This window comes from Hylobates moloch, unplaced genomic scaffold (genome assembly GCF_009828535.3).
Source record: "Hylobates moloch isolate HMO894 unplaced genomic scaffold, HMol_V3 SCAFFOLD_3, whole genome shotgun sequence".
Taxonomy (NCBI): domain Eukaryota; kingdom Metazoa; phylum Chordata; class Mammalia; order Primates; family Hylobatidae; genus Hylobates; species Hylobates moloch.
This window is the reverse complement of record NW_026652278.1, coordinates 38,929,241-38,939,308: the sequence shown is the minus strand read 5'-3', so window position 1 is coordinate 38,939,308 and position 10,068 is coordinate 38,929,241. Positions and strand designations below refer to the sequence as shown.

The 10,068-nt window shown below is 39.2% G+C and overlaps 1 protein-coding gene across 1 annotated transcript in view; it reads left to right on the top strand.

Annotated features, from left to right (window-relative positions):
- The window catches only part of LOC116480603 (cytochrome P450 2C18-like), a 41,660-nt gene that overhangs the window by 21,598 nt on the left and 9,994 nt on the right, over positions 1-10,068 (top strand). The window contains 3 exon segments of the mRNA XM_032172745.1: positions 4,716-4,857; positions 8,643-8,660; positions 8,663-8,826. Of these exon segments, the coding sequence (XP_032028636.1) occupies positions 4,716-4,857; positions 8,643-8,660; positions 8,663-8,826 (324 nt within the window).

The following is a 10,068-nucleotide window of genomic DNA, read 5'->3' as shown; positions in this document are numbered from 1 at the left end:
TTTACAATCCCTGAGCTAGACATAAAGGTTCTCCACATCTCCACCAGAGTAGCTAGATACAGAATGTCGATTGGTACATTCACAAACCTCGAGCTAGACACAGGGTGCTGATTGGTGTGTTTACAATCCCTGAGCTAGACATAAATGTTCTCCACATCTCCACCAGACTCAGGAGCCCAGCTGGCTTCACCCAGTGGATCCTGCACTGGGGCTGCAGGTGGAGCTGCCTGCCAGTCCTGCGCCATGCGCTCGCACTTCTCAGCCCTTGGGTGGTTGATGGGACTGGGCGCCGTGGAGCGGGGGTGGTGCTCGTTGGGGAGGCTCAGGCCTCACAGGAGCCCATGGAGGGGGTGGGAGGCTCAGGCATGGCTGGCTGCAGGTCCCAAGCCCTGCCCTGTGGGAAGGCAGCTAAGGCCTTGTGAGAAATCAAGTGCAGTGCTGGTGGGTTGGCACTGCTGAGGGACCCAGTACACCTTCCGCAGCTGCTGGCCTGGGTGCTAAGCCCCTCATTGCCTGGGGCTGGCAGGGCCTGCTGGCTGCTCTGAGTGAGGGGCCCACCAAGCCCACACTCACCCAGAACTCCAGCCAGCCCGCAAGCGCCACGTGCAGCCCCAGTTCCCACTTGCGCCTCTCCCTCCACACTCCCTGCAAGCTGAGGGAGCTGGCTCCCACCTTGGCCAGCCCAGAAAGGGGCTCCCACAGTGCAGCGGTGGGCTGAAGGGCTCCTCAAGTGCCCCCAAAGTGGGAGCCCAGGCAGAGGAGGCGCCGAGAGTGAGCGAGGGGTCTAAGGACTGCCAGCACACTGTCACCTCTCTGATTTTTAGAATTTTCAGCTTTTCTGCTCTGTTTTTTCCCCATCTTTGTAGTTTTATCTACCTTTGGTCTTTGATGATGGTGACGTACAGATGGGGTTTTGGTGTGGATGTCCTTTCTGTCTGTTAGTTTTCCTTCTAACAGTCAGGACCCTCAGATGCAGGTCTGCTGGAGTTTGCTGGAGGTCCACTGCAGACCCTGTTTGCCTGGGTATCAGCAGCAGAGGCTGCAGAACAGCGAATATTGCTGAACAGCAAATGTTGCTGCCTGATTGTTCCTCTGGAAGCTTAGTCTCTGAGGGGTACCCAGCCGTGTGAGGTGTCAGCCTGCACTTACTGGGGGGTGCCTCCCAGTTAGGCTACTCAGGGGTCAGGGACCCACTTAAGGAGGCAGTCTGTCTGTTCTCAGATCTCCAGCTGCATGCTGGGAGAACCACTACTCTCTTCAAAGCTGTCAGACAGGGACATTTAAGTTTGCAGTGGTTTCTGCTGCCTTTTATTTGGCTAATATACAGTTTTTTGTTTTTTTTTTTTTTGTGACAGAGTCTCACTCTGTTGCCCAGGGTGGAGTGGAGTGCAGTGGTGCAATCTCGGCTCACTGCAGCCTCTGCCTCCTTGTTTCAAGAAATTCTCCTACCTCAGCTTCTCAAGTAGCTGGGATTAGAGGCATGAACCACCACACCGAGCTAATTTTTATATTTTTAGTAGAGATGGGCATTTCACCATGTTGGCCAGGCTGGTCTCGAACTCCTGACCTCAGGTTATCCACCTCCCCTGGTCTCCCAAGGTGATGGGATTACAGGTGTGAGGCATTGCTCCCAGCCCTCTTGTATATTTTGGGTATTAATCCTTTATCAGATATAGGGGTTACAAATACTTCTCCTAATCCGTAAGTTATTTCTTCACTCTGTTGTGTCCTTTGCTGTGCTGAGGCTTTTTATTTTGACATAATCCCATTTATCTATCTTTGCTTTTGCTGCCTCTGATTTTGGGGGTAAAATCTAAACAATTATCACCCAGATCAATGTCCTGTAGTTTTTCCTCAATATTCTCTTCTAGTAGTTTACTGTTTCTGGTGTTATTTTTAAGTCTTTAATCCATGTTGAGTTGCCTGAGTATATGGTGTGAGATAAGTGTTCAATTTTATTCTTTGGCATATGGATATCCAGTTTTCTCACCATTTATTTAAGAGACTTAAATTAGTAGTCTCTTTCTATGGCATATTCTTGGTACCTTTCCATATTCTTGGTACCTTTGTCTAAAATCAATTGTAGTTGCATGGGTTCTTTTCCAGCTGTCTATTATATTCTGTTGGTTGATGGGTCCATTTTTATGCCAGTACCATGCTGTTTTAATTACTATTAATTTGTAGTATAGCTTGAAATCAGGTAATGTGATGCCTCCAGCTTTGTTTTTTCTACTAATTATTGCCTTGGATATTTGGGTATTTTTGTGGTTCTATATGAATTTTTTGGGGATGACTTTTCTTGTATCTATGAGAGATAACATTGGAATTTTGATAGGAATTTCAATGAAACCGTAAATTGCTTTAGATAGTATGGACATTTTAACAATATCAACTCTTCCAATCCATGTATATGGTATCTCTTTTTTATTTGTGTCTTCTTCATTTTTTTAATTAATATTTTATATTTTTTGGTGACTTTCACTTTTTTGGTTAAATTTACTCCTAAATACTTTATTTCTTTGATGCTATTGTAAATGGAATTGTCTTTCAAATTTCTTTTTCATATCCTTTGTTGTTAGTGTATTGAAACACTATCAATTTTTGTGTGTTGATTTTATATCCTGCAACTTTACTGAATTTGATTATCAGTTCTGAGTTTTTTGGTGATGTGTTTAAGGTTTTCTGTATGTAAGATCATGCCATCAGCAAACAGAGACAATTTTACTTCTTTTCTTCTTTGGGTGTCTTTCATTTATTTTTCTTGTCTCAATGCTCTGGCTAGTACTTCTCATACTGTGTTGAATTGAAGTACTGAGAGTGGGCATCCATATCTTTTTCCTGATCTTATGTGAAAATCCTTCAACTTTCCACTATTGAATATGAGGTTAGCCATGCACTTGTCATATATGGACTTGTGTTGAGGCTAGTTATTAGCTCCACTGTCAGGAGCAGCAATTTGCAGGACATGCTAACAAGTCTCATCCAGGCAGAAACTTGGACTTTTGAGTTTCATCCCTTTCTCTGCCCTGATCCCAGAGGATTAAACCTCTGGAAGTGCTTGTGCACTAATATAATACTGGTACTTTTTCCGGTGGTCTAGAGAGAGACTCCTGTATACTTAGTCCTCTCTGCTTCCAGAGTTGGTAAGTTAAGTGGATAGCTGTGCGGAACCTTAGAGTTAGGGTGTTAATGAACGGTCTAAACCCTCCTTTCCACAGGGAGAAGCTGGATGTTGGGGATTCATTCTCAATTGTATGGCACAGTGCCTGGGTGAGGTTGGTGCTGTAGCTTTTTCTTCCCAGTCTATGTGGATATTTTCTTTGTTGCCCTGTACATAGAAGTCTCTCAACTTGTTTCTGACTTTCTCTCAGAGGGAATTGATCTGTGAATAGATATTTATTTGGTGTATACTTGGGTGGAAGAAGAGACTGGAGCCTCCTATTCTGCAATGTCACTATTGTGACACTGAGAATTGCAAACCCTTGATTCTTGCTTATAATGTATTTATGTCTCTAATTTACTTATTTCTATTTCTATCAATTAAGATTGTATATATACAAATAAGAAAAAAACAATTAACATGGCTTAAACAAATAATGTGTTCATTTATTTCACATACAGGGTGTCATGTTGGGCAGTGCAGAACTAGTACTGTAGCTCTGAAGCATCCTAGAACTAGGTGCCTGCCATTTTTGATCCCCATACTTACAACATGAACCTTCATCTTGATTGTTTTTTTTTTGAGACAGGATCTCTCTTTGTCATCCAAGCTGGAGTGCAGTGGCATGAACATGCTTCACTGCAGCCTTGACCTCCTGGGCTCATATGTTTCTCTGTGTCAGCCTCCCATGTAGCTGGGACCACAGATATGTGCCATTCACCTGGTTAATTTTTTTATTTTTAATTTATTTTTTTTGAGAGGAGTTTCACTCTGTCACCCAGGATAGAGTGCAGTGGTGCGATCTCGGCTCACTGCAACCTCCATCTCCTGGGTTCAAGTGATTCTTATGCCTCAGCCTCCCGAGTAGCTGAGATTACAGGCGCATGCCATCACGCCCTGCTAATTTTTGTGTTTTTAGTAGAGACGAGATTTCACCATGTTGCCCAGGCTGGTCTCAAACTCCTGACCTCAGGTGACCTGCCTGTCTTGGCCTCCCAAAGTGCTGGGATTACAGGCATAAGCCACCATGCCTGGCCAATTTTTTAATTTTTTTTTAGAGACAGGGTGTCTCACTTGTTGCCCAGGCTGGTTTCAAACTCCAGAACTCAAGTGATCCTCCTGCCTTGGCATCCCAAAGTGTTGGGATTACAGGCATGAGCCACCACAGATGGGCTTGTTATGATTCTTAAATACTCATGTTCCGAGGTGATATCTATACCACCTCTACCTTCATATATGTGTTTTGAGTAAAAAGGAGAGAAAGTGCCATCAACAGGTACTGCTTATATGTCATAGACAAGAAATATGTTTCATGGCCAACACAGCTCCGAAAGATATTCAGAAATAGAACTTTTAGACAAGCAATAGATAAGCAGGAATGGGAAATGAACTATTTTACATTCTCTGCCACACTGTGCAATTGTTGTAGTTTTAATACTGCACTCTGTAGTTTCCAAATTTCCTTATCTTTAGAACAACCTGATATATTTTGGATTTTTTGTAATTTAATATGCTGGCAAACTACCAAATAATTAAATTATGAAATAATTTTTAGGAAAAGCACAATCAACAGTCTGAATTTGCTATTGAAAGCTTGATAGCCACTGTAACTGATATGTTTGGGGCTGGAACAGAGACAACGAGCACCACCCTAAGATTTGGACTCCTGCTCCTGCTGAAGTACCCAGAGGTCACAGGTATGATGATACCATAGGTGAGCAGGATGATTTTCAGAAAAGATGTTGGGAAGACACTGCTATTTTCCTCCATCTTGTTTCTCTTAGAGAAGCTTCATTATTGAAATTTCTGTGCCATTGGCTCTAAGTTGTCTAAATATGATGAAGGGCTAAGAATGAGACAAATTTACACAATAGGGAAGAGGGACTGAGAGAGGTGAAGACAGTGTGATCAGTAGCAAAAGTAATAAAGCCCTGGATTTTAGTGACTAAATACTTTTAATAAATGTCTAGATTTCATGGGAAAGGATTTGTAGCAGGCACAGGCATGATGAACTGGCCTAGGATTGTATGTTGGCTTTCTAAAGAACAGACCACTTTGTTGCAGTTTCTTTTTTGAAATGAGTAGAAATTTTATTTCACTAAAAGCCATGTCTACAAAATTCCATTTTCCAGCAGAACAGACCACTTTGAATAATAGATATGCTTTTTTTTTTTTTTTTTGAGACAGAGTCTCACTGTGTCACCCAGGCTGGAGTGCAGTAGTGCAATCTTGGCTCACTGCAACCTCCACCTCCTGGGTTCAAGTGATTCTCCTGCCTCAGCCTCCTGAGTAGCTGGGATTACAGGTGTACCCACCACACCTGGCTAATTATTTTGTATTTTTAGTAGAGACAGGGTTTCACCATGTTGGTCAGGCTAGTCTTGAACTCCTGACCTCAAATGATCTGCCCACCTTGGCCTCCCAAAGTGCTTGGATTACAGGCATGTGCCACTGTGCCCAGCTAGGTATGTTCTTATAGATCTTCTCTTATTCTGATAACGTAGTGTTTTAATGCTGGGATAGTAAAGACAGAAACTCTTTTTATTTTTATTATTGGCAATTCTTTTGTGGTTGGTTTGATGCCATTTTTTAATGTTTTGGTAAATTTCTATTTTTATAGACTTAGGGGTACAAGTGCAATTGTGTTCATGAATATATTCCCTAGTGGCGAAGTCTGGGCTTTTAATGTACCCTTTACCTGAACAGTGTACATTTTTCCCAATAGGTAGCATTTCATCCCTCACCTCCCTCCCACCTTTCCACCTTTTGGAATCTCCAGTGTCTATTATTCCACTCTGTATGTCTCTGTGTACCCATTGTTTAGCTCCCATTTATAAGTGAGAACATGTGGTTTTTGACTTTCTATTTTGAGCCTTTGCACTTAGGATAATGGCCTCCAGTTCCATGTTGCCACAAAAGACACGATTTCATTCTTTTACATGGCTGAGTAGTAGTGCATGGTGTGTGTGTGTGTGACACACCATAGAATACTAGATGCAGATTTTTAAATCCCACACATAACATTTTTAATCCAATCGTCTGTTGATGGATGCTTAGGTTGATTTTATGAATTTGCCTTGGTGTATAGTGCTGCAGTAAACATATGAATGCAGATGTCTTTTTGATAAAATGATTTATTTTATTTTGGATAGATACCCAGTAGTGGGATTGCTGAATCAAAGGGTAGTTCTATTTTTGATTCTTTGGGAAATACTATTTATTGAAGTGCATAGCGGATATTCTAGAAATGTCATGAGATAGACTGAGAAAATCTGTATATTCTGGGAAGTATTTTAAACACTTAGGTGTATAATAAAGGTGTATGATATTTAAGCAGAAAATGTGCCTGAGGAATTTTATGATTATCAAAATCTGCATCTAGAAAAATGGTACTTGTCAATATTTTTTCTTAGGGTCAATAGTTTTATCTTTTCCAAGCAACTTTTTTTTTTCTTCAACTTTTGTATTTATCTATGAGCAGATTCTGGCTCTGCATAGCATATTAGCCAGACACTTGTTTTTCTGGGGTCAGAATCACACTGAAATGATGATAAATCTATTACAAATGAGAATTACTCCTGTTAAAGTTGGAGTATAACCATCAAATCTTTAACAAACTTCTCAGACACAGAGAGCAGATAGAAGGATGATAACCAATTTGGCAGAGAGATTGAAGTTGCAACCTAAGGGTCATAAGAATTTATGTTGCTATAGTCCCATAAGGCTGAGTATTCAAAAGAACTAAGACCCAAAGAACATAGAGGGAGAATGAGGCAGAAAACAGAAAATTCTCCCTGCCTAGGTTCCCTCCACAACTCCATTTGTCAACTAATTGTTTTTCCCCACAGAAAAGGGAGGTTCACTCTCTAGAGAAACTGAACCTAAGAGGCTCACTCATGGACAACAGACAGAGACAGGGAAAGAGTGAGGGGTTAAGTAAGAGTCCACTTGAATTCTAAGGCCTTTAGCGCCTTTCTCCATCTTGTTCCTAAAATTCAGCAGCCAGGTGTAAACTCCAGAGGACAAGTAGCACCAGTGGAAAGACCTCCATTTTTCACCATTTAGATAGAAAATTCTTACCAAATGTCCAGCAAAGTGAATGAAATGGAAAATATTCATCCAAGACACCAGGCCATGGGGAATTTTAGAACATCAGAGTTAAAGAGAAAGTCATAAAAACATTCAGAGATAAATTAGGTCACCTATGAAGGATCAGGAATCAGAATGGTATTAGAATTCTCAAGAGCAGCTGTCATCTTGTGTATTTATAGATAAAGAATATTTTCAGACCTGCATTTGGCAAAAAATTTTTGCCCTTTGTGTTTATTTTCTTAGAAAGATACTAGAGAATATTTTCCGTCCAAATGTCTGAAACCAATTCAGAGGAAGTCATGGGCTGCAGGGATCAGGAGATCTCATGTAGGAGGATGGAAGTGTCAGGGAGGCTGCTGGATACCAGGCCTAGAAAACAAATGCTTTAGAATGGACCAGGTGGATCATGGAGGTGTGAGGGAAGACATTAAGGGCAAAGAGAAGTTGATTGATTATTTGATTATTTTTAGTGTTTAGAAAATTATTAGTAAGAGTTTGAAACATTTCTGAGCATTTGCAATAATTCTAAATTGGCATATGAAAATTAGAATTGAAATAGACACAAAAGTCCAAGAATATACAAAAAGGAGACATAATTACAGCTGTCCCACTTGTGGTCAATGTTTATGAAATAATAATGATGTGAACATGAGTATTAATCTAATAAAAATGTGATATAAATACATTGAGGAAACTAGAGTGGGGGCAAGTGTGAATGTGTGTGCATGTTTCTGTTTGTGGGTGTGTGTCTATTTGTTATGGGGTGATGATGGAGATATAAGTCCTCATCTTTCTTACCATGAAGTTTTAGAAGTTTTCTAAAGATAAATTAAAAAATAAAAAGAGAGTCATTATTTAGAAATATGAATATAAGCTTCAGAAGAAACTTCTAGAATGTTTCAGCATAGTCACCTTTGTGGAGTGTGAGGATGAGAGAGAATATCATTTCAAGTTTCAAATAAACATATGCACACAATACACAAATCCATCCATACATATAGATCTGTTAGTAGAATTAAAGTTTTAAAACATTATATATTATTCTGATACAACATTAATTTGATTTTCTTCTTTCTTCAAGAACAGTAATTTCTTGAGTTTATAATGTACTAAATATTTATATTTTGAAGCATTTTATCATTTATATTTGTACTGATTATCTTGTATGCTAATGTGTAGGTGGTTACAGATTTATCTTAATACTTAGCTTGTAGGAGAGTTAGATGTATCTATAATGTAGTAATTTCTTCCCTAAGTCTAGGTGTACTTTCAGTCCTATAAGTTTATAATGACGTTGGGACCCCTTCCTTATGCTTCTTGTAACCTGAATTGCTACAACAAATGTACCATTTTTCTCCTTTTCCATCATTTCTTACTTGTGTCTTATCAGCTAAAGTCCAGGAAGAGATTGTGTAGTTGGCAGAAACCGGAGCCCCTGTATGCAGGACAGGAGTCACATGCCCTACAGAGATGCTGTGGTGCACGAGATCCAGAGATACACTGACCTCATCCCCACCAACCTGCCCCATGCAGTGACCTGTGATGTTAAATTCAGGAACTACCTCATCCCCAAGGTAAGCTTGTTTCTCCTACACTACATCTCCATGCTCTTCAAGTCCCCAAATTCATAGTATGGTCCCAATCCTCTAACAACACATGATGACAGAAGTGTAAAATTCATACTTGGGGCAGCTTTCTGGACTCTGCTGTTTCCATTCCAGTTTGGGCCTATGAAGATTTATAACAGGTCTCGGTATCTAGCAGTGTATGTCTTCCAAATTTGTTCTGCTTCTTTAATATTTTTTTTGTGGCTATTCTCAGGTGTTTACACTTCCAAATAAGTGTTTAAAGTATCATTTTGTCAATTTCCCAAAACACTGTGCTGGGATTTTTATCATGGTGACATTAAATCTTTAAATCAATTTAGAAAGAATTGATGTCCTGACAGGTTGAATCTTTCAGTTCATGGATATGATTATGCTCTTTATTTATTTGAGCTTTCTTCTATTTTGTCAGTAATGTTTTGTCTTCAGTTCAGTGGCTTTCTCATGTATTACATTTTTTTCTGAAATGATATTTTGATGTAATTGTAAGTTGTGTATATAATATATAAATATATATAATATGAAATATATATAATATTAAAAATATATTTTCAAAACAGAGTCTTTCTATGTTGCACAGATTGATCTTCTGGGCTCAAGCAATCCTCCACTTCATCCTCCTGAGTAGCTGGGATTAGAGATGTGTGCCACCGCTTTTAAATAATATACTTAAAAAAATGCCTTTTCCATTTCTTTGTTTCTCGTGCATGGAAATATAATTGACTTTATTATTTTGATGACCTTACATCAAGCAAATTTACTTAGCATTGTTAAATTTTTGTTTGTAAATTTATTTGTGATTTCTATGTATTCTGTGATCTTTTAATATTTATTTTATTTCTTATTTTTCAATTCTTATAACTCAATTTTCTCTTTATTGCTTTATTTCACTGGTTAGGATTTCCAGGACAGTGTTGAATAAATCATGATGGTGGGCATCCTTGTTTCATATATGATGTTCAGGATGGGTGGAGGTTTAACGTCTCACCAGTGAGAATGATGTTTTATGTATATTTTTGTAATTAAAAAATCAGATTAGAGAAGGTTGCCTTCTACTTTTGATGATTTTTTTTGGTCTTGAATGTGTATACAATTTGATCAAATGGAGTCTCTGCATCAATTGGTATGGCCATATATTTTGTCCTGCCTATATTAGTTAAATATTAGTTAAATATTTAGTTAAAATGTAGTTAAAATACACACAAATGCACA